The sequence below is a fragment of the Acomys russatus genome, chromosome 7 (genome assembly GCF_903995435.1).
Source record: "Acomys russatus chromosome 7, mAcoRus1.1, whole genome shotgun sequence".
NCBI classification, from domain to species: Eukaryota; Metazoa; Chordata; class Mammalia; order Rodentia; family Muridae; genus Acomys; species Acomys russatus.
Genome location: NC_067143.1, coordinates 5,608,181 through 5,631,903, shown reverse-complemented (window position 1 = coordinate 5,631,903; position 23,723 = coordinate 5,608,181). Strand labels below are relative to the sequence as shown.

Genomic DNA, 23,723 nt, shown 5'->3' with positions numbered 1-23,723 from the left:
GGAAGCACATGGCCCTGCGCGTGCTGCCGGATGCGGGTGTGGGGCGGAAGGGGGGGCGTCTCTTAAAGGAGCCTCGTATTCACGAGCTCATTGTTTGCGGTATAAAGCAGAAGGCCATTTATAGCAGGTTAAGGGAGAAAGAAGTGGTCTTCGGGAAGGATTAATTTTTTGTATTTCTAAATCGCGACTGATAATCAAACCACCGAGAAACCGGAAACATTCAGTCCCTTTAATTGCTTTGTTTTGGGGTAACTCCCCTCCCCCTCATGAGGAAGCTCAGGACGCGCGGGCTTAATCTTCGTCTCAGCGACCATGAGGACCATCGTCCACTGTAAAAGGAAGGCACCGGTTTGTGGGGGCTGAACGCACTGGGCTCTTCCACAATCAAGCTGCAAGGGGGGGAGGGGACTGGAATATACCAAGTTGTGGGATATGGCCAGCTCCTGGACCAGACCATATAGGGAGGGAAGAAGGTCAGATGGGACGTGCAGATTAGACTGGTCTGCATAAAGGTAGCCGTACACGAAGGGGGTGGGGTGGGCATCTGGACTGTACCATGTTGAGAAACCAGCCGAGAGCCCACTGGATTTCGCGGGGCAGAACCCCAGAGTGGCAGTAAGAAAGACAGAGGGATTGTACCTCGTTGAGTCTCAGAAAGGGGATAGCTGTCAATGCTTTAGCTGGAAGTAGGGTCGTACCATTTATAAACAGGTGACTTGGACCGTACCATCTTAGAAAGTGACAGTAGGCAGAGGACATGGACCAGTTTGCAATTGTATGGCAAGGAAAACAGGGTGTCGGGTCTCACTCGAAGTTACAAAGAGGGGTGGGCTTCCCCACGCTGTCCCATATGGAGAAGGGAGCGGGGGGTGGGGGGGAGTCTGAGGGATGTGTCACACTGTGACACCATTGGGAATAAGTGCAGACTATCAAAATATGCAGGAGAGCATACCATGCAGGCGGTAGTTAGGGCCTCGGCAGCGCCTCTCCGGATGCCGGGGGTCCCTGTTGCCCCTTAAGGCTCTGTGGGCCAAGGGCTGTAGGGGCCGGCCATTACCACCGAGGCTCTGGAAGATCTGGGAGGGGGGATTCTGGCTCAGGAGTCTCAGGGAGTGCATCTGCCTCAAGAGAAATGGTGAGTGGCAGGGGATGCGGCAATGTGGTACTCAGCTAGGGGCAGCATGCATGTGGAGGTCAGTCACCTGGAGGGAGGTGATATTGAGAGCCCTGTCGATGAGGATCCAGGTGACAGTCTCAGAGCAGGGTGGAGTGCTGAGAGATCCCTGATAGGTGATGAAGCCAAAGGATTCTGGGAACAGGAGCTCCAGGCTCAGGTCTTGAAGAAAGTAGGCATCATCTGTGGGGATATCAAGCCAAGCGTGAAAAGGTGTCCCATGGGAATCCACGGGTACAACCAATACATAGGGACTTAGATGCAGCATGGAAATTGAACCTAGGGCTTCAGACAGGCCGGGTAGGTACCACTGAACCTGGCCCCCGGCCCCTCAGCAGGGGATTCTAATCAGGCGCTCTTTATTTCTTTTTTCTTTTTTTGGTTTTTCGAGACAGGGTTTCTCTGTGTAGCCTTGGCCATCCTGGACTCACTTTGTAGACCAGGCTGGCCTCGAACTCACAGCGATCCGCCTGCCTCTGCCTCCCGAGTGCTGGGATTAAAGGCGTGTGCCACCATGCCCAGCTAATCAGGCACTCATCATCAAACCTCCACCTCCAGCCACTCTCTTCGCTTTTTGACTTGACACTGGATCTTGCTCTGTAGCCCAGGCTCGCCCTGTCACCCTCCTTCCTCAGCCTCCCCAGGAGCTGGGATTCCACGCCTAGCTTGGGGACTTACTTTTGTAGGAGATTCGGGTGATGGTGTCCCGGTTGAGGAGGCGACTGAGGAACGGGTTGGAGCTGCCAGCCACCTATGCAGGGGGCATGAGGCGAGGAGACAGCAGCCCAAGGCTCCCCAAAGGCCCACCACCCGAGCCTAGCCTCCCAGCCTCCCGTGTCCCTCACACCCTGGAAGCCAGTTCCCCGTCTTGCCTCCCTCACATTGACAAAGAGGCTGAGGATGGCCAGGCCATTGGGGCCCCGGGAGGCAGCACTGAGATTTCCGTAGAGTTCTTGGTTGAAGTGAATTAGCTGCACCTGGAAAGTAAGGCGATTGCAGAGAAGGGGACAAGAGAACGAATGGTTTTGGCAGCTTTCGGGCATTTGGTGTCCAGAACTGCATCAGGGATTAGTACTTAGGGGTGGGGGTCAGGGGGAGGAGGCAGCTCTGGACAGAAGGATGATATGAAGCACGGAGCTAAGAAACCAGGGAGACCTAATGTGGAGGGTCAAAGGTTAGAGGTCAGCACCTCGGCAGAGAAGCCCTGGTGGTTGATGTGGTGTTCGGAGCCAGCCCCATCTCGAGCTCCAAACAGCAGCCGCAGTTCACTGAGTCGGTGGCTATAAAGAAGGGGACCCCCAGACACGTTGACCACAGGCCGGGATGCAGGCAGGAAGGACACATGTCTGCCAGTGTTGTACAAGGTTCCTCGGAGCTGCAGGAGAGGTATAAGGTATTGGGGGATACAGAGATAACTTCCTCCTAGCTGCCATTCTTCCCATGACCCAGAGTCCAACAACTATTTAATATAGTTTAGGCACCAGCCACTCCCCAGCCTCAGATTTATTCAGCTAGCAAGTACTGAGTGAGCCCCCAGAGGCAGGGGCAGGCAGATATCTGTGAGTTCGAGGATAGCCTGGTCTATAATGTGAGTCCAAGACAGCCAGGGCTTGTTACACAGAGAAACCCTGTCTTGAAAAACCAAAACCAACTAACCAACCAAACAAACAAACAAAAAGAACCCAAGTACTGAACCAAGAGTGCTGTTTCAGGTTTGTAATCCCAGCATGGAGGAAGCCAAGGCAGGAGGATTGCTATGAGTTCATGTCCAAACTGGGCTATAGAATGAGTCTTTTCAAAAAGAACAAAAGAAGAAAAACTCATCAAGGCCAGTGATGTGGCTCAGTTTGCTGTGTAAGCGTAATGGACTCAGCCCCTGGAGCCCACATAAAGGTAGAAGGAGAAAACACGCCACAAAATTACCCTCCGACCTCATACACTTTCACTCCATGCCTCCATAGCACACACGATAGAATCTTGACATTTTTGTTTGTTGTTTGTTTGTTTGGTCTGTTTTTTCAAGACAGGGTTTCTCTGTGTAGCCCTGGCTGTCCTGGACTCACTTTGTAGACCAGGCTGGCCTCGAACTCACAGCGATCCGCCTGCTTCTGCCTCCTGAGTGCTGGGATTAAAGGTGTGCGCCACCGCGTCCGGCTAATCTTGACATTTTAAAAGTGGAACAAAACCATTTCTTGAGCTGCTGCTATCTGCAGTGAGCACTAGAAATAAAGCAATGAGCAAACAGGAGAGGTGGGACTAGGGAACTACAAAACTAGATGGCCAGTGACACCTGAGCTTAGCTAGGAGGGACAGGACTGGTGCCAGCTTAGACCGACAAGTCAGGGAAGGCATCCATCCCTAAGGAGGTGAGTAACGCTTGGCAGATGGAAGCGGGAAGGCCAAGTGCAGAGGCTCGGCTGACCTGTGGAGCCAAGAATTAAGTGGTCCTGGGGCCCAATAATGCAAGGCCAGGAGGGGCATTATGGAGCTTTGCTGTAGGTTATCTTTTGTTGGCTTTCTGGAGGTAGGCTGGCATTGTTGAACTGTCCCTCCCCCTGCCTCAGCCTCCTGGGTAGCTGGGACGATGGTGTGCCCACAAGGTGATGGTGTACCCACAAGGCGTGGGGGGAGGCTTTAGTTTGACGGACTGCAGGATATCGAGCTGAAGGCCGAAAGGCTGGATGAGAGAGGACAGTGGAGGGGCAGGAAGTGCAAAAGACAGGAGCCTCGTGAGAAAGCGGGTCTGACTCTGAGGCTTTTGGCTCATGGCACCAGCTCTTCTAGAGAAATGGTACTGCAGAAAGCCGCCCCAGTACAGACACTGAGGCCACACCACTTGGTCTGATGGCTATGTGATTTTAGGCAAGAAACTTCATCTTTCCGTGCCTCGCTCTCTGTCCATAAAATAAGGATAATAAATAAGACAGTCCCTAGTTTGTAGGCTCTTGTAAAGATTAGCGGGTTTGCTAAGCTTTTTCAAACACTTGGGACGAGTTGCATTGTTTTCACTGCATGGCAAACATGGGAAGTTGAGGAAACCAGTGGCAAAGGCAAGAGCAGGTGATCTTCATAGAGTAAGGAGCCTTTCCTCCATCCTGCAAATGCCTTTTATACCTCATAGCTCACAACCCACCTCAGCACAGGTCCCTTTTACTCATACCCACCCCATTGCAAGGCTCCTTACCTTCTCTCCCCCGGTGCTGAGCCTGAGCGGAGGCAGAAAAGGGTCGTAAAGAACCCTCTTCAGCTCCACGTCCACGGGGCTCTGCCGCTTCCCCACAGCACACAGGCTCCAGGCAGCGTTCACCAGGCCCCAGAAGGGAGGCCCTGTGGGAATAGAAATAGGCTGGATTCCAGGCAGGACCTGCTGTGTGGATTGGGGCCCGGGTAACCCTGGCGGAATCTGGAGCCTTGGTCTTAGAGAGAAGGGACATAAGAGCCAGAATGCTGATTTCTAGAATAATTTTTGGAATCCTTTCCTAGAAACTCATAACGCCTCCAAGCCTTCTGTATTGTCCCCCATCTTTAAGCTGGTCTATGTAAAACCAGAACTACAACTCCCATTAGGCATCAGAGGTAAAACTAACGCATCAATCTCCTGTCTGCCCCATAGCCCCATGGGAGTTGTAGTTCTTTTAGACTCCCAGGTCCCACAGCTGGATAAGAAGTATTAAGGGTAAGAGTTATAAAAGAGGGCTCCGAAGGCCCGAGCGAGGGGGCGGGGCAGGGGCCTGAGCTACCGAGTCTGTGCCTTCCAGCATGAATAGGAACTGTCTATGGCTGCAAACACACACATCTCTCCACCCCCACACTTTTCTTTCCTTGCACTCACTCCCACTCACTACTTGAAATGCGCATGTATAATGTCCCATGGTGAGCCGCTGAGGTTCAGAGGCTGGGCCCCCGCTCCTGAGGGAAGAAGCAGGGGCTGGGAGCATCGGTCTTATGGAAGATGAGAGGATCGAGCACCCAGACTACCAAATCTGGGGAAAACGGCGCCTAGGGATATGGGGCCAGGCTCTGGGTCTCCACCCTGTTTGCACCTGGCACGAAGTTTCCCTGGAGATTCTCCTTGTAGCTCCACCAGTCCTCGGGATCAGGTGCTGGTCCGATGTGAGCTGGGAAGAGAGCAGGTGTATCCCTCTCCTAGGTACCCCACCCCGTCCCTCCCTCAGGGCCTACTGCCCCGACCCCCAGGTCTTACCTGCCGCTCCCAGTGCGGCCCAGAGTACCAGCGCTTGAGGGGCGCTCAGGCGAGCCGCACCCCCCATCCAAGAGGCCTCTAAGCGACCCTTTCCCAGTGCCCGGCCCCCTAGGTCTTCCCTCCCCTCCTCCTGGGACTTCCAGCCTGGCTGTCCCCAGCACGGGAGCCACAGCTCCCGAGATGCAGGGGCTGGGACCGTGCACCCCAGAGCCCGTTTGAAGCTCACTCCTCCGTTCGCCTGGGCCCGTGCCCTGCGCTCCTCTCTACCTCCCGGAGCTGCGACCGCCCTCGCCGGCCCCGGGTCCCTCTCGATGCCAATGCACACCCCCTCTTTGCTCTCATCCAGCAAACCCAGCCGCGCACTCCCTGCGTGCGCTCCCCTCCCTCCGCCTCCTCCCTCACCCTGCCTTCTCTTCTTCCCTTCGTCCTCCTCCTCCCTATTCGACTCTGCCTTCCCTTCTTCCTTCTATCTCACCTCCTCCCTCGCCCAGCGCTGCCTCTCCCTCTTTCCATCTCCTCCTCCCTGCCCCCTCCCCCATCACCTCAGTCCCGCTTCCCTCTTCCCCACCCGCTTGCTCCCACTGGTTTGATGTTTGGCTGGGGGCCTCCGCAGTAGAAAGGGCCGCACCCCTGGGCCCAGCCCTGGAAAGGGAGGGGCAGCGCCGCCCACAGAGCCCGAGGCCCCCAGCTCCAGGTGCCAGGGCCCGAATGGACTGGACGCTGGGGGCCTGGCGTGCAGAAAAGCCGCTCGCCGGGAGGGGGAGGCAGAGGCTTGGGGAATTGGAGGGTGAGAAGGCTGGAGGTGAGAGCTGAGGCTGGGAAGGAGAGATGGGCTCCTCAGAAAGGGGGAGGGGCGGCGCAAGATATCAAATAGCGGGGGCGGGGGTGGGGGAGACAGAGAAATAGACACGGAGAGATTCATGTTCAGAGAACCAGGCAGGAGAGAGATACACATACAGAGACAGGGAGAGAGGTGCTTAGAGACAAGCCAGCGAGAAGCCAGGCAAGAAAGGAGACACAGAAACAGAGAGAGTGAAAAGTACAATGCCAGGCCCTAGGAAAGGAGCTGAGGATGTACAAACACACAGACTTGAGATTCTCGCACTGAGCCCCCCCCCCCCCCCCGCCTCCCGCCCCAGGATTTGAAGCCATCCTAGGCTACTTTGTAACACCCGGCTTAAAGAAAACAACCAACAGCCCACAGAAAACAGAAGGAGAGAGAGGTGGAGAGAGGCAGACGCCAAGAAATAGGTTAGAGCCCTGCAGCGCCTTGGTGGCGCCTTTAATCCCAGCATTTGGGGGACAGAGGCAGGCGGGTTCCTGTGAGTTCAAGGCTAGCCTGGTCTAAAAGTTCCAGGACAGCCAGAGCTGTTACACAAAGAAACTCTGTCTTGAACCACCACACACCCCCCCCCCAAAAAAAAAGAAAAAAGAGAGAAAAAAAAATTAAGTTAGAGATAGAAGGTGGGATTAGAGGAGCTGGGTGGGCCAGCAAAAAGGACAGAGACAGAATCCAGTGGTTGCAGAGACACTTAGGACAGACTAGAGAGAGGCATTCAAGCAGAAAACGGAGGGTAGACAGAGATCCGAAGATATATAGATACCGAGTATAAAAAGACCGAGAAATAGAGACAGAGCTGGAGTCACACACACACATACCAAGGACACTACACACGAAGCCATCCATGTACAGAGCAAAACCAAGGGACAGCTTCACAGGCAGAGGAGAGGGTGCAGCCACAGACCAGGTGACATGAAGCATAGGGCAGGCAGGCAGGGAGTGGAAAGCAAGCCGAGAAGGCACAGTAGCGGGAGCACTGTCAGGCCTGAAGCTGCCCATAGTGTGGGGTCAGCATCAGCCTATTCCACAGATAAACTGAGAAGTCAGAAGGGAGCGACACCTACTTTGGGGGAGGGGGGCTGACTAGTGTTCGATCTGCTGCTAAAGCAAGACATACCCCGGCATCTAGGGATGCATGTGTGATTAAGGTGTTGTTTGCCCCACCCCCCATTATCAAAGATTGAACGCAAGGCTTTCTATATGCTAGGCAAGGGCTCTATAGCTGAGCCACATACCCGCAGCCGCTCGCTGGGGCACTCTAGGCAGGTGCTCTACAGTTGAACCCTGGCTAGGGAATTCTAGACTAGCAGACCACAGATAAGGAACACCTCTAGCCATTTTGGAACTTTTTCTTTTAAGGCAGCTTCTCACTTTATAGCTCAGACTGGCCTTGAGCTCATTCTAGTTCAGGGAGGCCGTGAACTTTCCATCCTCCCGCTCAGTGTGCCTGTGTGGCTGGGATGCCGATCCTGCGCCACCATGCTGAGGCATTATTATTTGAGATGACATCACCCTTCATTATTAGATGGACCTACATCAAAGGACAAATACCCTTAACAGCCAAGACAGGAAGATTAAGACAGACTCCTGCAAAGACAGAGGCAGAGACAGGAATTACATGACCACAAGCCAAGGGTCACAGATAGCCCAAGAGTCTGGAAGAGGCGGGGATGACTCTCACTAACACCTTCTTAGTGTGGCCCTACCAACACCCTAACTTTCAATTTTAAACTCTATAATGTGAGCTGGGTGGTGGTGACGGCTGCAGCTGTGCGCCTTTAATCCCAGCCCTTGGGAAGCAGAGACAGGCAGATCTCTGTGAGTTCGAGGCCAGCCTGGTCTACAAAGTGAGTCCAGGATAGCCAAGGCTACACAGAAAAACCCTGTCCTGAAAAGCAAAAGCCAAACCAAACCAACCAAACAAACAAACAAAAAATCCAATTCTGGAAAATGGGACAAGTGTCAACTTTCTCAAGCCATTATAGAACAGTGAAAAATACTTTTTAGGCAGGGTCTCACTGTATAGCCTTGAATTCCAAGTGCTGAGATTACAGATGTACACCACACCTGGCTTGGACTCTCTCTTCTACACCAGGCTTTTAACCTCTAGAAGTTTGCTGTTGCTTTTGGAACAGGGTCTCCTGCAGCCCAGGCTGGCCTCTAATTCATTATGTAGCTGAGAATGAATTTGTGATCCTCCTGCTTTGTGACTCTTCAGTGCTGGGATTGTAGGCATCTCTCACCGTACCTGGTCTCAGGGGATCAACCCAGGGCCTCCTGCATGCTAGGCTAAGCACTCTATGAGCTGAGCTACAGCCCAGCCCATTTTCTGGATCTTTCAAAAAAGTTTTCACTCCATCTGGAGTTCCCTCTCTCCCCTTTCTTCTAGGCAAATTTCTACGAGAACAAATATAGATTTCAGGAGATTCCCTCACCACTTCCACAATGAAGTTATTTGACTAGGCTGGTGAGGTGGGGGCGGGCTCCTTTGAGGTCTGGTGGCCACCTGTGCCACCTCTATTACTGTGCACAGCCAGGCAGGCTGACGCCTTGAGGGAGAGATGGGAAGGGCCTGGTCGGCAAGCCGTACAGATGCGGATTTCACAGCAATTTGCTTCGGCTGCTAGAAACAAAGTTTGAGTCACAAGGAACACGGAAGGATCGCCGTGCTCTGCGCTTTCATCTCCTACACTCAGGGTCTCCGATGGGAGGGGGCAAAGCCAGAGCTCTGGCAGCTCAGGTATTCCCACAGCCCCGTGAACTTCCTTAACCCTCACTCCCTGCCCTCAGAGCCCACTTCCTTGTGATTTCAGTGAGGCCCTCCTACTCATCAGAGCACTCACAGGGGGAGAGAGGCCTCTGGGTGTTCAAGTAACAGTAAATTCATACAGTGCTTGCTCTGGGCCAGGCCTATCCCAAACCTTTAACATGCGTTAATTGGTTTTATCTTCAAACTGCACTTGTTAGATACTCCTTGGACTCCTGATCCTCCACCTCCTAAGTGTTGAGGTGTGCCACTAATATTTCAAGACCAGATGATATTCAAAGTTGTGTCCTTGTCCCCCACTCCCTCCCACCCCCCCCCCACCGCTGCAGAGACTGTCTTGTGGCCCATCAGAATAATACAGTATCTAAGTGGCAGCCCCCCCACGCCCCCCCCAGACAGGGTTTCTCAGTGTTAGCCTTGACTGTCCTGGACTCTCTTTGTAGACCAGGCTGGCCTTGAACTCACAGCGGTCCACCTGCCTCTGCCTCCCAAGTGCTGGGGTTAAAGGCGTGCGCCACCATATGTGAGACCTTGTCAAGTTTCTTGTCTTTGCTGGCCATTCCGGGCCTCTTGTCTTTGGGCTAATCCTCAAGCAACACGATCTAACTAGAACCCAGGGAGTCTACTGATGTCCTTTCTCTCCAAGCACATCCGCCACTTTCTCCCAGATACTTAGACTTGGCAAATTTACTCAAGGTCCTCTTCATTTGTCCCCTAAAGACTCCCCCCAACATGGACCAGGGGGGGGCCTGTAGACACAATACCACAAGGCATGAGACTTTATTTGTGACAAGTAACCTTTAGGCTCACAGACTTCAAAGCATTAACTTCCGGGCCCCAAAGTCCGGCTCGAGGCTTCCCGCCTTTTCCGGAAAAGTTGCTTGCAGGCACGTGCGGGGTGACGTCACGGGCGCTGTAGCTTCTGATTGGCTCGGTAGCGGAAGCAAACCGTCGAGGGCAAAGGCTCTGTTGACTCCTGTCTTGTACCGTCCTCTTCACTTTAGCTCCCCGGGCTCAGGGCTCGGTGTGGGTGGCCGAAGGCCGCGGCAGGCGCCACCGCGCTCCTTCTGCTGCAGTCGCCGCAGTGGCCGGGCCCAGCGTGGCCTCCAGGGCAGCGCCAGGCCGTGGCGGTTGAGGACGAGGCGCGCGGGGTCGGTGCCCTCCGCAGCACTGCCCAGCAGAAGGTAGTCAGCGCCAGGGCGCAGGCGCAGGCAGCCGCAGGCCAGGTCAGCGCGGGGCACCCAAGCCTCCTGGCCCCCGCGGCGCACGGGCCTCGCGCGCTGCTTGAACACGGCCAGCACGTGCACGGCCAGCCGCCACCACTCGGGGCCCACGGAGGGCGCCTCGGACGCGGAAACCTGGGCGTGCAGAACTGCGAGAAGACACCACCATGTCAGGTGAGTGGGAGGAGGCTGGCCCTGAGGAGCGAGGGCTGGCCTGATGGAGAAGACAACTGCCACGTGGCGGTGGCGAAGGGTAGGCAGGGTCTAGAGGAGTGGCCCGCAACTTGTGGGTCGCGCGACCACCGAGGGAGTGGCGGTTGTCAAGTGACTCCTCCACAGTGGTCGCCTAAGACCATCGGAAAATGCAGACATTTCCCTTAACAATTCATAACAGCAGCAAAGGTACAGTTACGGAGTGAGCAACAGAGTAATTTGATGGTGGTGGTGGTGGGGTCACCACAACCCGAGGAACTAACTGCCTTGGGAAGGTTGGGAGGCGCTGGAGAGGAGAGGCCGGCAGAACAAATGAGGTGTGGTCTAGGATGGTGGACGCTAGTGGAGTGGGAGAGACGTCCAGGATGATGGTTGGAAGGGCCATGTGAGTGGCCGGGGTGCTTAGGAAGAGCAGGGTTTCAGGGTTGTGGTTGAGAAGGGGGTGGCTAAGGAGGTGGAGTTTCAGGGCCATGCTCACCAGAGATGAGGCAGGGAGAGCACCCCGAGAGCTTCAGGTAATGCTGCCTGGAACTTTTTGGGGTTACTGTTAACCGTAGCCACGGGGCTCCAGGGTTGCTGCTTTGGCAACAAGGTCTCAATAAGATGTTGAGGCTGACCTAGAACTTACTGATCTAGAGGTCACTCAGAGATGTCAGGCAGAAGGACAGGATGATGCCCTCTTGGACGTGCAAGAGCGTGGGGGACAAGAAGACACGGGAGGGGAGGGGGATTCCTCTCCGCTGCCTCCCGCCATTGTCAGCTGTTCTGTCACGTCCTGGCAGACAACACTCCTTTAGGATCTAACATCCTTTCCCATTTAAAATAAGAAAATGGGGGTTGGAGAAGTGGCTCCGCAGTTAAGAGCATTGACTGCTCTTCCAGAGGTCCTGAGTTCAATTCCCAGCAACCACATTGTGGCTCACAGCCATCTATAATGTGATTTGGTGCCCTCCTCTGGCCTGCAGATGTACCTGCAGGCAGAGCACTGTATATGTAATAAAGAAAGAAAGAAATATTTAAAAAAGAAAAGAAAATGGAAGGGCAGGGAGAAGGCAGGCCTTTTGCCCCCCATCACTTACCGTAATCCTGCTGGCAGTACCTCTGAAGGCTCATGTGCACACTGGTGTCCGGGACGTGGCAATAGTTTTGACACTGTGGATCTGGAGAGGGTCAGGCTCTCTGCAGTGGGCTCCCGTGGCCAGGACCACACAGCCCGCTCATCTCCCCACCCCATTTCCATAGACAGCTGGACTCTCCGCACCCTCAAGGAGGGCTGGAGGCCAGGTATGGTGGCACACACCTTTTATCCCATTATTCCTGAGACAGAGGCAGGTGGATCTCTCTGAGTTCAAGGTCAGCCTGGTGTACAGGGGGAGTTCCACCAGGGCTACCAAGAGAAACTCTGCCTCCAAAACAAAACAACAACACAGAGGAGGGCAGGGTACCCTCTGGACCCAGCCAGCCCATCCCAGAGCCCCTTGCTGCTGAGAATGTCTGCCCCGGCCTCTTACCAGATCCAGACACAGCTGGGGTGGGAGCAAGGGAGGTTGTTGCCTCTGGAATTCCTGTCAGGCCATAGGAGAAACTCAACTTAAACTCTAGGAATCCAAGCAATGCCAGCCCCCAAGGGTGCAACCATCCTTTACTCTCCCCAGGACCCACCCCTTTCCCTCATAAGACCAAGGAGTCTAAACCTCAGCCTTCTTTCCAAGATTGAAGAGTCTGTCGTTTGAGACCCGAGTTCTCTGAAGAGAACTGCCACCCAAAAGCCAAAGCCACACACTGTAGTTGTCCAGTGAAATCTGGACCGTCATCTCCCATTCCAGTTCAGGACTTAGGCCTTTGTGTGCTATGGGACTCACGTTGGCAGGGCATCCTGGGTGAGCGGCTCTGCTGGTATCCAGGACCACAGTGATTGCATGTCAGACCTGTGACCCCTAACTTGCAAGCGCACTGGCCGCTGGTCTGGTTGCACATCCCTCCTGTTGCTCCAATTGGGTGGCACTGGCAGGCTTCATGACAAAAGGAATGAGATATTTGGGACCAGCAGGCTCCCTACAAAATCCACGTCCCACTCCCCAAACCGGATAGTCTAGACTCCAGCCTCCTCCCTCACACCCACCCCTGTACCTGCCAACATAGAATTCTAGCTCTGTGTCCTTTCCCCTTTGGCTTGCCTTCAGGCCACACTCACCCCTGCATGCCTTGTGACTAGTGATGGGCTGGCTTGGGTCCCTCCAGAACCCTGGCTGGCAGTAGTGACAGTGCCGCCCAGCTGTGTGGTGGCGGCACCGCTCACACACACCCCCACTACGGCCACCTGACAACCTGAATAGCTCGGAGTTGAATCGGCATCGTCGGGCATGCTGATTGCAGGAGCAGGCTGGGGACAAGATGAGGTCAGAAACTGTCACACAGGCACATTAGGGCCAGGTCTGTCTCCCATCCCCGGCTTTCTCCCTACCTACCATGCTGTTCTCATCAAAGACTGCAGGTCTGTGGAGTTAGAGACTGCCTTGGGCTCATTCCCAGGGGATCTTAATTCTGGCATTGCAGGGGTCACCAGTTAGCCTGTGACCCTCTGGGAGGTCACAGTACTGAAAGAATGGACAGCCCCTGCCTCTGCCTGAAGGGGCTGTGCTAGGCCTATAGCGCTCACACGCACTAGGCAGCAGGTACCAAAGTGTGAGTCCTTCCACTTATGCCCCTCCCCATCTGTAGTGGGGGAATGACACATAGAGGTAAAGCGCAGCTGGAGGGAGCCTGAAACAAAAGCTCTGTCAACAACTTCCACTAGAGCCCACAGGCTTGTTGAATGCTTGCATTTTCCTGAATTCCTCCCCCCCCACCCCAGGGTTTCTCTGTGTTGCCTTGGCTGTCCTGGACTGGCTTTGTAGACCAGGCTGGAGATCTGCCTGCCTCTGCCTCCCAAGTGCTGGGATGACTTGCGTGCAGCACCACGCCTGGCCGGCATTTTCTGTCTAACCCAACTGCAGGTCCATAGGAGGCAAGGAGGCATCCAGCATGACTCAGTAGCTGGTGCTGGTTCAGACTCTGAGAGTCTAACCCTGAGTTGTTTATTTTAGGCATATTAATTAAGCTAATCAAGTTAATAAGTTAATTAACCGCACAATTTGGTGAAGTTTCCTGGTGACAATTAACTCAATTCTGTGTGCAAAATATGGCTTAAGACATTGAAATTCGGGGCTGAAGTGTGAGCTCAGAGGTTAGTAGCGCTGGCTGGACCCAGGTTTCATTCTCCACACCCACGTGGCAGCTCACAGCTGTCTGTAACTCCAGGTCTAGCAATCTGATGCCCTCTTCGTGTCTCTCTGGGCACCAGGGACACATATGCATAGACACACATGTAGGCAGAACACATAAAAAAAAAAAAAAAAGACCGGATTGGAGAGACAGCTCAGTGATTAAGAATACTCTTGCAAAAGACCCAGGTTTGGTTCCAGCACCCACAGGGCAGCTCACAACTGTCTGTAACTCCAGTTCCAGGTGATCTGACACCCCAACACCAATGCACAGAAAATAAAATAAAATTTTTAAAAATTAAAAAGACATTGAGAGCTGGGTGCACTCCTGTAATCCCAGCACTCAGGGAGGCAGAGGCAGGTGGATGTCTGTGAGTTTGAGGCCAGCCTGGTCTATAAAGTCTAGGACAGTAAAGGCTACACAGAGAAACCCTGTATCGGAGGGAAAAAAGAAAAAAAAGGGGGGGGGGGGAGACATAGAACCTCCTTGTAAAGTACATGTGATGCCGTCCATAAAGATGTTCTACAGCTTAGCTGAGGAAAGAAGCTCCTGATAAGTGTCTGCGGAGGACCCGGTGTGCCTCAGCCACACAGCACAAAGCTCACCAGGGTACTAGCCACGTCCCTTCCCAGCATTCTGTGTGGAAAACAGGTTACACATCCTTCCCTTGAATGGGGCAACACTAGGAAACTTTTCATATATTTGTTGTTTAGTTGGGGGAGATACAGCAGCTCGTGAAGTCCAGGCTGGCCTAGAACTTAACGATCTTCCTACTTCTGTCTACTGAGGATTGACATACAGAAGAGCCTTTGCCATGCCTGGCTAGTTCTTAAAAACCACATAAACTGTTGGGCATAGTGGGAACACCTTTAATCCCAGCCCAGGAGGCAAAGGCAGGTGGATCTCTATGAGTTCAAGGTTAGCCTGCTCTATATGGCAAGTCCCAGGCAGCCAAGGCTACAAAGTGAGACACTATCAAAACAAAACCTAAAACCTAAGCCAAAAAGCCCATCCACACAAACCAAGGGCTCTGTGTGTCTAGCAGCAGGGATCCCAGAGAGATGCTCAAGCAGAGTGCTTGGTCACTCTGTGGAAAGACCTGGACTTAGAGGCTGAGAGCCTGGGTGGGCAGCTGCCTGGAGCAGGAATCACAGCAGAGGCAGCTGTAAAATGACAGTCCCTCCCCTGAGCCTCTGTTACCCCCCCCCACACACACACACACCCCAATCCAGCAAGGTTCTCTACTGTCTCTCCCAAGACGTTAGGTGGTTTTGTGGCAGTGCTGCTGCAGAGGCACGCTTTAGCTTTTTTCTGACCCAGAGTACCCTTCTGAAACAACTTGACCGGTAGAGATAATCAAGCCACCTTATCTGTAAAGCCACAGAAGTGTGTCACTGTCTCTTATCTAGGTCCCCCGCGCTGCCCTTGTCTTTACTGGGATGGCTGCTCTCGTACTCAGGGACACAAGCTCCCTAGCACCCAAGACCTGATGAAGCCTGTCCCAGCATCAGGACACGTGAGTCTCCCCTGCTGCTCCCTGGGGTGGTGGAGGAGAGATGGCTGGGACACTGGTCTCCCAGAAAGTTGAGGGATGTGTGACTGTCTGTGTCTGTCTGCCAGTGCCTGAAGGTATTTAGACCTTTCCCCAAGGTCACAGACCTTGTTGCTGGAAGAAGAGAGGCCAAGCTGCATCTAGGAAGACAAGTCCCCAAGAATCATCTTAGCTCTGTGTTCCTGCCAGGCTGTCCTTTCTGCCTGGGAATGTATGTTATCATGGCAGGCGCTCAGCAGTGTGGAGGGACAGAGCTCTGCCGCCAGGGCTCGCTGTCTTCTCTGCAGCCTTAAGAGGATAGAGCTGTCACTGTCCCCAATTTATAGGGTAAGAAAACAGGCACAGTGAAGTCAGATCCCCTGCCTGAGACCACATAACTTTGAGCAGAAGAGCTGAAATTGGGACAGGCCATCTGATAAAGCTGCTCCTGACTGTGTCCAGCGGCACCTAGTATGGCAGCACCCACTGTGGACTGGGCAGGACGGGTCCATCATCATATCAGGTCACACTAAGTGACTGTGTAAGTGAGCTATGGCTACAGTCCTCTTGTTCAGACAGTGCCATGTCTGCCAGGAGTCAGGAAGTACGTCTGCCCGTACCCTTGCCCAAACCCAGTTCCATCCCAGTCCTGGGATATGTTCTGCTCAGGACTGCCGTTGGTGTCACATGGTTACATCTGGTGAGTGCATCTCTTCAGTCCCTGAGAGGTTTCCTGTGTGTGTCTGTGTGTCTGATAAGCTTGGCAACAGAGAAAGGACACCAGTCCCAGCACAATGTGAGGGCGAGCAAGGAAAAGCAGTTCTGAGGGGAAGAGCACACGTTGCATGCTTTGGAACAAGGTCCCAAAGCATGTTCTCCCAGGAGGCCACATGGTGGCAAGGTCTGGGGGCAGGACCCATGACTTACGCAGGCACGGGTGAGGGTGCTGGGGTGTGGCAGGCCGCCAGGGCCAGTCTCGATGGGATGGGCGGCAGCTCTCACACCCTGGGCCAGTGGTGTGATGGCGGCAGCGGCAGCGTGGGGGCTGGGCACGAGCAGCACAGCCGGCAGCATGGCCATGGCACTGGCAGCGGCCTCTTACTCCAGTGGTCACCAGCCCTGCTTTCTCCCCAAACTCCACACGGAGGTAGCTGGCCACTATCCTGGCCTTGGGGCCGGGTGGGGAGTGAAAGGTTACCTTCCCAGGGCCCCCCAGAGCCCCAGGCCAAGCAGGCCTGCGCCATAGTGGCCTCCAGGGACCTCCAGGGGCCCAGGCGGCAGAAAGAACCAGTGCTGGAGGCCCCGGGGCACAGAAGCGCAGGGTGACAGACGTCAAGAGGAAGGAGCCCTTCAGGTCCAGTGTCAGACTACCGTTGCAGTCAGGGCCAGGGCTGTCTGCAGGAAGAGCACAGGTCTGAGGGCAGGGGGATGCTGCCTTGCCAACCAGCTGGGTCACTGGTGGGAGGCAAAAGCGAGGATGCCCTCCGGGATCATAGCAGGGGTCTGAGGTGGCCTGGTTAAAGAGAAGCAAGAGGCGCAGGCCGAGGGCCATAGGCACAGCTGCAGCAGAACTGGCACCTGCAGACAGAGGTGGCAGATGGGGGTCAGTCAGCCTCCACCCTGCTGCGGATTCCTGTGGACCCCACATTCCTCCTAGCCCTGCCTGAGCCCCCTCCCCAGCTGCCTTGAAGCGAGGAAAATAGTTCCATCTGGGGAGAATTACTGTTTACATAACCCAGAGGGAAAGAACGCAAGCAAAATTGAGAATTCTGCCTGAACTAATCCAGAGCTTAACACCCTAAAGTTATCCATCAGTGTCCAGGGGAGAGGCCCTGGGGAGAGGTGAGGGTGGGAGAGGCCCTGGGGAGAGGTGAGGGTGGGAGGGGCCCTGGGGAGAGGTGAGGGTGGGAGGGGCCCTGGGGAGAGGTGAGGGTGGGAGAGGCCCTGGGGAGAGGTGAGGGTGGGAGGGGCCCTGGGGAAAGATGAGGGTGGGAGAGGCTCTGGGGAGAGGTGAAGGTGGGAGAGGCCCTGGGGAAAGATGAGGGTGGGAGAGGCTCTGGGTGGAGGTGAGGGTGGGAGAGGCCCTGGGGAGAGGTGAGGGTGGGAGGGGCCCTGGGGACAGGTGAGGGTGGGAGAGGGGCCCTGGGGACAGGTGAGGGTGGGAGAGGCCCTGGGGAGAGGTGAGGGTGGGAGAGGCCCTGGGGACAGGTGAGGGTGGGAGAGGCCCTGGGGACAGGTGAGGGTGGGAGGGGCCCTGGGGAGAGGTGAGAGTGGGAGAGGCCCTGGGGAGAGGTGAGGGTGGGAGAGGCCCTGGGGACAGGTGAAGGTGGGTGAAGAAGCAGTGGGACCCACACATGGGAAAAGCTAGAAGAGAGTCAAGGAAGAGAGGAGGGGTGGGGGGGCGCGCCTGGCGAGGGAGGACCCTGACACAGAAGAGGAGCAGAAAGCAGCACAGGTCAGAGCCAGAGGGTAGCAGGGCAGGCGGAGGACGGGACACCTGCAATGGAGTTGGATAGCATGAAGCTAGGGGCTTCTGAGGCCTGGAGGGAAGAGCAGGCAGGCTCACACACACTCACCAAAGTCTGAGGACAGTGAGAAGCCCAGGAGGGAAGGGAGAGCTGGCAGGAAATCAGAAGCAGAGTGGAAGTCTTTCCCACATGGGGTTCTAACCTTGTTCTCCACACCCTGGGCACGGAGGGGGATTATCATCGCCAAACAGCCCCAGCCTCTCTGCTACTTACCCCAGCCCTGCACTCTTAACCCTTTCCCGTCCAGGTGTACAGCCAGAGGACAAGCTGAGGGACGGACAGGGTGTGGGAGCTGGAATCCAACAACACCTTGGAGTTGGAGAGCAGACCCCTGGGGTACTGGGAAGACAGAGCCTGGCCTTTCTTTAGGACATTGGGACCCCACAGTTACATTTCTGGGACTATCTGGGCAATGGCTCCACCTGCTACACCAAATCTCAGGCCTGGATCCGTATCCCCACACTCCCCACAGTGCTCAGACCCTCAGAGCAGGTGGGGGAGCTGATGTTGGGGAATACATAATATGGGAGGACAGACATAATATGGGAGGACAGACATAATATGGGAGGAGTCATAACTGTGTGCCAGATGCCGGGGCACTTAGAAACCAGAAATCCAGAGTCCAGGGAATGTTAGGAGCCAGAGGACTCAGTCTCTCACCCTCCCCTTCGTAGGACTGGGAATCCTGGGGCTTTCCTGAGCCCCCTGTGTGAACCCTTATCTCCAAATCTGCACAGAGGCTGAGCACTCCACCACCCTGTGCCCCACTGAAACTTTCCTTGCAGGCCATAAGCCCCCCAACCCACCCCCGAGTCTGAAGCCATTATGCATGCAGAATGAAGCAGGCCAGCCTCCCCTAAGCCCCAGCCCCTTATGTGAGCATGTTTTTTTGCTGAGCAATTTTAGGGTCCCACCTTCTGGCTCTTAATACCATGAAGTACCAGGCAGGCTATGAGTTCTCGGTGTTCTGGGGTTAGAGGCAGAAACTATGCCCTGCCCATTTGGGCCTTCCTCTTAACGGCAGGCCCCACCTCGCTGCTCCGTCGGCCTAGAGTCAGCCTTGCTGGGCCTCTGGGATCTATAAGGGGCCCTGCCCTGCTTTCTCCTCTTTGGCGTGCATCTCCTACCTGGCTATTGGGGCCCAGCCATTGGTCAAACCTGCCTGGAGAAGCAAAGAGTGTGCTGTAGTCAGCCATCCCACACTCTTCTGCAGGAGCAGCGCGTGGTGGGCTCTAGGAGGAATGAGAGAGGCTGTTCTCAGGCTAGTGGGGGTTCTGGGCGGGAGCTCTAAGCAGAGCCCGCAGAATCCAACACCGCCGCCCACCCCAAACCCTAGCCAACAGCAGCCACGCTTTCCCCATAGGGACCCCTGCCAGCCATGCCACCAGACACTGCGTGGGACAGGAGCACTGCTGCCCCCAGCAGGCTTGAAGCCTGGTGGCCCCGAACAAACTGGCCTAGAAGGATCCAAGCAGGTAGGAGCACAGCTGCAGCTGGGGGCCCTGGCCGGTTCCCACTTGCCACGCCCCTGCTGGTTGACCTCAATCCAGCCAGCCCCTCCCAGTCCTGCAGCCTCCTGAAGCCTGCCATTTGTGTGCTAACTCAGGGTTGAGATCAATTGCTTTCAAGTTCCAAAATCCCCGAGGAAGCCTCAGTCCAGCCACAGGGAAGACCAGAGGCCAGTGCTTCTGCAGGGAGGGCGGTGCAGAGTGCCTCATCCGGGCTGGACTTGGGGAGCAGAAGGGGGTAGCAAAGGTCAAAGGCAGCTCACTTGAGCAACTGGTGTTTAGGCCCCAGGGCTTTGAGCCAGAAGCCCTTGAGTACCTGTTGTGTTCTGAGCATCTGAGTCTTGTGGCTCCCCCTGAGCAAAGAAGGGGTGTGTGGTGTGTCCTTGAGCACTCTCTGCTTCACAGCTTCTGTCTTGCCACTGTGCAGAACTGGCCCGGGGCAAGGCTCAGGGACCTATTGCCCTGCAAGTCGGAGGTGCCCTGTATTAGTTGCAGGAAACCCTTGAGGCTGGGATATTGGAAGATCAAGGACAGGGACAAATGAGAGCTACAAGACCCTTGAAAGCTGGAGGGCGAAGCTGAAGGAGAAGCTGGACCAACAGACCCTACGTCAGAGAAGCGTGTTCCCAGAAGGACTGTGTGCGCAGTAGGGTGGATCCAGCAAGTCTTCCCAGCTCTGCCCCAGCCTTGACCCTGTCAGGCCACCTTCTAGAAGAAAGACAAGAAACTGGTCTGCTCTACCTGGTAGACAATGAGGTATCATTTGCTGTAGAGCAGGGATAGGTGCTGTGGTTTCAGAAGAGAGCCTTGCGCTGCCAGTCAGGACATTCAGGAAGGTTGGGTCTGCTGTGGGATCCTCCCTGCCTAGCATCGGAGTCCCTAAGTAGTTCACAGAGGAACCTTTGGGCTGGCTGGGTGACCACCTCCCAGAAGACATCTGTTGTGCCATGAGTGGGGCAGAGGAGAGACAAGCCCACCCAGGAAGTGGCTGGTCCCCAACTCAGAGGTAGTATTGAGACTTTAACCCCCACAGGGCCTGGCTTCAGGAGAGCTCCGACCGGTTTCCTCTCCACAGACACTCTGGTCTCTCACCAGCCTCAGAAAAGCAGGGTAGCACAGCCTCTGCTCTGTGGAACAGCCTCAAGAGGGCGCTCTTGGCACAGCAGTTTGGAGGCTGGGCCTTACCTCAAGATGGGAGCCGCAGAGCACTTCCCAAAGCAGCTGCATTTACCAGGAAGTGCTCCCGAGGCCACACCCTCTCCCAAGGCCGCCCCTAGTCTAGAGCTCTTTCTCTTCTCCCTGGCCAGGTTCTCCATCCCTGCTTGGCTCTGAGGTGCTCTGGCTGGGCTGGGAGCTCCACTTCAAGTTTGCCGGAGAGCCAGGAGATAGGAGAGAAAATGACAAGGGGGCCCAGGCACTGGGCTAAAGTAGAGCTAGCCTGCTTTGTGGCAAATAAAGCAGTGAAGGAGTTGTATTTCTAGCACGCCTGTGTGTCATGTGCTGCGTCCTGTGGTCAGAGCTAACTGACCCAGCTGCGTGCTGGGAACCCAAGTTAAACTCCAAGAATATTCATGCTTCCAGAAATGGTTGGGTTAATCAGAAAGTGAGAGGCCCCGGGATGTAGGAGTGAAGGAGAGAGGCGGCCTGCCCAGCCCTGAGGCTCGCCCCAAAAATAAGCAGGCGAGAACAGATCACAAGCTCAAACCTGACTGTATAAAGAGAAAGGAAGAGGCAGTTCACCTGCCCTCAGGGTGGTATATTAGTTGTTTTCTGCTGCTGTGATAAACACTGTGACCAAAAGCAACTTGGCAAGGAAAGGACATATTTCAGCCTGACGTTTACAGTCCATCATAAATGGAAGTCAGGACAGGAATTCAAGACAGGAACTTGGAGGCAGGAACCGAAGCAGACCATGGGGAAGTGCTGTTTACTGCCTTGCTCTTGATGGCTTGCTCTGCCTGCTCTCTTCTACAACCAAAGACCACCTGCCCAGACACAGCACTGCCCATGGTGGTGTGGGGCCTCCCATAATCATTAATCAAGAAAATGCCCCCATAAACTTGCCTACAGGCCATCTGGTGGAGGCATTTTCTCAATTGAGGAGGTCCCAGATAACTCTGCCTGTATCAACTTGTCGAGAAAGAAATGAATCGCGCACATCAGAGCCCAGACAAGCCCAGTGGTGCCAAGGCAGAACCTGCAGGCTAAAACACATGGCCCCCTCAGTGAGGGCCACTGCACTGCTTCCACCACAGTCAGTCACCAGCAAAGGACAGCGACTGGAGAAATGGAACTCTATAACACACTGCTGATGGGTCCGGAAACCAGTGACCACAGGGTCACATTTGACCCAGCAATGCCACTCCAGACAGGTGCCTGAGGAAACCAAAAATCATCCACATGGACACTTTGTGAGTCCTGACAGCATTGTGCAACACAAGCAGGAAGTAGAAATAGTCCACAGGTGTAGTGTAGTGATAGGCGGAGCATGGGTGGAAGTTACCAGGCCCAATGCTGTGTGCTTCTACACACTAACCATGTGGCTTAGCCAGTCACAGAGACCAGACCAGCTTCGCTGAGTCAGGGAGCAGGTGGGAGACGAGCCCGGCCTGTCGGGCACAGCCTCTGAGGTAAAGCAGGTATTGGGCAGCGCTGAGCACACCAGAAGCCACTTGAACACCAACATGGGTGGGTGCTTAGGTATACAAGCCATATCCCAGTGGTGTGGTTGCCAGCCTGCTTACAAAGGCCAAGATGATAAAACATAACTGGTACTGAAAGCATTTCAGAAGCAGGAAGTTGGCACTGCCCATCCCCTGAGCAGGAGCAGGTATTTGCTTCGCTTGCCTCACATGACTGATTTTGACAGGCACAGGGCCACCCAGGTCTTTAGAGTCAGGAACTCAGTGCCCATGTGCTGTGGCCAGTCTCATCTTACAGCGACTGAGCTGAATAATGAACCGAAGCCCATGGGAAGCAACGCCACACATGGCAACCCTGAGCTGTCTAACCACTGCCCTGCTCTGCCCTCAGCAGTGGAGAGTGGAGAGTTCTCTGCTGTCCCTCCCCTGCTCTACTAGCCCACTAGCAGCTGCCGTTCCTTGTGGGCTGGGCACGGTGGGAGGACATTAGAAACCAGCTGTCGGTGGTGAGGGTATAGTCCAGGACCCCAGGGACCATCTGAAACCGTAGACAGTGCGCGGCCCTGTGCGCCTTCCATTCCCATAAACTCCCATGGAGCTTATAAATCAGGCACAAGGAGAAACAACTCAGCAAAGCACCTGGAACCGTGCTGTAATAAGAGCTGCACACACGGCTGTGACTCCTGCACTTGGCACACCCTGTAAGTTTTCCTGTTTTTCTTTTTTGTTTATTTTTTCTTTTTCGAGACAGGATTTCTCTGTGTATCTCTGGCTGTCCTGGAACTTGTTCTGACTGGCCTCAGACTCAGAGATCCCCTGCCTCTCCCTCGGGAGTGCTGGGATTAAAGGTGTGGGCCAGCACCGCCTAGCCCCTGCTAGCTTTCCTGCTTGAAGGAGCCTTTTATGGAGCCTCTCTGGTGTATCCAGCCTCTAGTCATCATCTGTCCCTTTAGAGCCATTAGGGAGTGAGGTCAGGCTTACACAAACACAGCACTGCAGCTCTCTTCAGAGGAAACTTGACTTTCAGGAGTTGACCCTTTTGTGCCACTTTGTGGCATCCAGGTATTGAACCCAGGACATGAGGCCTGCCTGGAGGTGCCTGTCCTGGCTGAGTCGCCTTGCTGGCCTGACACTGTAGTTCGGACAGTGAGCAGGATAACATCTAAGTGACCAGAGCATGCAAGACACACAGCATGGCACATTGGACCAAGGCTGACTCTCCAGAGCTGGGGATGGGGTGGGGTGTTGAAAGATTTCATCATCCTCAGCACAGAACTTAGAAATTATAGATTATTTATTTTGCGGCATTTTCCATTTAATATTTCCAACCCCCACTTGGCCCTGAGTAATTGACACTTTAGAAGGGCAGAATGTGAATAAGGAAGCGCTCTTGTATCCCACTGAATTTTCTTCTTTTCTTTCTTTCTTTTTTTTTCCCCCTTTGGTTTTTTGAGACAGGGTTTGTCTGTGTAGCCTTGGTTGTCCTGGACTCACTTTGTAGACCAGGCTGGCCTCGAACTCACAGAGATCCACCTGCCTCTGCCTCCTGAGTGCTGGGATTAAAGGCGTGTGCCACCTTGCCTGGTTCAGCCGGCTATTTTCAGTGGTTATGCCTAGCCATACTCATTGAACAGGTGACAGAAAGATTCAGAGAGGTACAGTTGGACCCATCACGTTGCTGGTAAAGGCAGGCCTAGCCTCACAGCCTGTATGGTGAGCTCTTAGGCCTTGACCACGTGCTCAGTGGACAGTGATATGGACTGGGTAAGAGAGTCTGACCCACTAACCGTGTCTTCTGACTCCCTTCCTCTTCCACAGTTTGCCTGCC

The 23,723-nt window shown here is 54.7% G+C and overlaps 2 protein-coding genes across 2 annotated transcripts; both read right to left on the bottom strand.

Moving 5' to 3' along the window:
- Positions 1-215: 215 nt before the first annotated feature.
- Ca11 (carbonic anhydrase 11) lies at positions 216-5,773 on the bottom strand. The gene is made up of 9 exons (XM_051148536.1): positions 5,379-5,773; positions 5,218-5,292; positions 4,359-4,501; positions 2,364-2,549; positions 2,056-2,151; positions 1,853-1,925; positions 1,203-1,357; positions 953-1,118; positions 216-329 (listed from the first exon to the last, which is right to left on the bottom strand). Exons 1-9 carry the CDS (start codon positions 5,443-5,445, stop codon positions 304-306), a joined length of 987 nt encoding a protein of 328 aa, XP_051004493.1. The 5' UTR covers positions 5,446-5,773; the 3' UTR covers positions 216-303.
- A 4,208-nt stretch (positions 5,774-9,981) lies between these two features.
- On the bottom strand, positions 9,982-17,900 carry Ntn5 (netrin 5). Its single transcript, XM_051149687.1, has 7 exons — positions 17,794-17,900; positions 16,145-16,795; positions 12,617-12,805; positions 12,285-12,434; positions 11,934-11,987; positions 11,502-11,582; positions 9,982-10,358 (listed from the first exon to the last, which is right to left on the bottom strand). The coding sequence occupies exons 2-7, from the start codon at positions 16,767-16,769 to the stop codon at positions 9,982-9,984; spliced, it is 1,476 nt and encodes a 491-aa protein (XP_051005644.1). The 5' UTR covers positions 16,770-16,795; positions 17,794-17,900.
- Between the last annotated feature and the right edge of the window lie 5,823 nt (positions 17,901-23,723).